The sequence below is a fragment of the Plasmopara halstedii genome (assembly GCF_900000015.1).
Source record: "Plasmopara halstedii genome assembly, contig: Scaffold_728, whole genome shotgun sequence".
NCBI lineage: Eukaryota > Oomycota > Peronosporomycetes > Peronosporales > Peronosporaceae > Plasmopara > Plasmopara halstedii.
In genome coordinates, this window is record NW_020187644.1 from 1,075 (window position 1) to 3,122 (window position 2,048).

General features: G+C 40.9%; 1 protein-coding gene across 1 annotated transcript; it reads left to right on the top strand.

Annotated features, from left to right (window-relative positions):
* Positions 1-1,095: 1,095 nt before the first annotated feature.
* Positions 1,096-1,410, top strand: PHALS_13828 (uncharacterized protein; the record flags this gene model as incomplete). Its single annotated transcript, XM_024729649.1, has 1 exon — positions 1,096-1,410. One exon carries the CDS (start codon positions 1,096-1,098, stop codon positions 1,408-1,410), a length of 315 nt encoding a protein of 104 aa, XP_024580005.1.
* Between the last annotated feature and the right edge of the window lie 638 nt (positions 1,411-2,048).

Below are 2,048 nucleotides of genomic sequence, written 5' to 3' on the forward strand. Positions count from 1 at the left end.
TGCATTGCTATGGTTGTGATAAAAAATGTCATTTTGACAATTCCGCACTGCATGAAATTAAAGAGTGCACGGGTCTTGAGTATTACATCTGGCCTGACAATAATAGCTTTCTTGTTGAAGGCATTCGTCATTATTTCACTGACGTAAATGATAAATACATTACTCAGCCTGTGGTGATTATTGATTTTAGCCATAAAAACATCAATTACTTCCTGTCAGACAACTGGCTGGATCAGTTCAAGAACATGAGACTGATTCTTGTCACCGATAAGAAGATGACCGCCATAGCCCATTACTGGTTTTACAACGACACGTCCGACACGACGATAAGCTCGGTGATCTTTTACGACGACACGGCCGAGGAGGTGGCAACAAAACTGCAGAAAACCTTCCTCGCGAAAACGATTAAGCCCGCAGGCAGCAGGCCAAAACTGAGCCAGAATGAATACAGTCTGTTTGCGTTTCTTTTCAACGGATGGACGCCCAAGAAAATCGCATACCGAAACGGAACCAGTGTCAAGAACACCTATGCGATGAAAAACAGAATCGAACGCAAGCTGGGTGTGTCAATTACGCGACTCGCAAGCTGACGTATACTGAAAAAAACGGCTGGCATGGCATCATGCAGTAAAATACTCGCTGTCGAAAATTCCTGGTACGACCGCGAGTAATCTTACTGCTACCCGTTTTCATCCGTAATGCAATTTTAAGATGAATGTTGATATATTATATCAAATTTAATATTTATAATATGGACGCACTGCGTTTAACTTAATGGATAGAGTGATTATTAATAATATTGAACACCACGACAACGCAATGCGCTGCTATGGATGCGTGAATAAATGCGTCTATACATCTGTACAAACAAAAAAGAATGTAGAGTGTACCGGTGTAGAATTTTACATTTGGCCAGAGAATAACTCATTCCTGATTGAGGGACTGCTGCAATATTTTAGCAATATTAATTCAAAAGTGATTTCACAGCCTATTGTGGTTATTGATTTTAACTATAAAAACATAAATTACTTCTTAACAAACAACTGGTTAAGCCAGTTTAAAAACTCCAGATTGATTTTAATCACGGATAAAAAAATGGCCGCTATCGCGCACTACTGGTTTTACAACGACACGAGCGAAACGGTCATCAGCGCGGTCATTTTTCATGATGATGTGACAGAAGATATCAAAACCAAAATTAATCAATCTTTTATGGGCAAGATCACACGCCCCTCGGAGAAAAAGGCAAAGTTAAGTGCAAATGAATATGCACTTTTTGCTGAATTGTATAAGGGACAACTGCCGAAAAAAATCGCCATGAAAAATGCGACTAACGTAAAAAATATCTATGCCATGAAAATACGCATAGAGAATAAACTTGGCGTTCCCATTTCAAGACTTGCCAGTTGAATAGTAATACGCAGGAAACAGACATTTACCTGCCGGGATGTAAATTATTCCTAAGCGAGTGGTTACTTATCCTTATTGTGTGCCTGATGCTTAACTCATACACTAAGATATTGCCAGCGCTTGTATTTTCAGCATAAACAATCCGCTACCACTCATCGTATTCATGGATGTTTCTGGTCGTTTTTTAAATCGCACATTCTTTACTTTTTTAATTCTAAGTGAGGAACGTCACTACAGGTCTGGATTCGATAATGAGCACGCATCTTTCCACCGTTGAAATTAATTCAGAGCACGACTTCAATAATATTGAAGATCCCCGAAAAGATTCCCTTCTGTGGGGTGTTGAATGGCTTTGTACACATCATGCTAAGTTTGCCAGCAAAGAAGTCCTCTATGCTGGCCTGCCAAAAAGCGACAAGCTTGAGCCAGAAATGGCATTGCGCATGCTTGACCAGATGGGAATATCTGCCGGTTGGGTAAAGCGCGATCTGAGCACCCTCTCCTCGTGGCTATTTCCTTTACTGATAGCACGTAAAGACGGGACCTATTGCATTCTTACCGCGCGTAACGGAAAGCGCGGAGAACATACTTATAAGATTGTGGTACCGGAAAACGAAGGAACCGTTGTCGTGACGGAG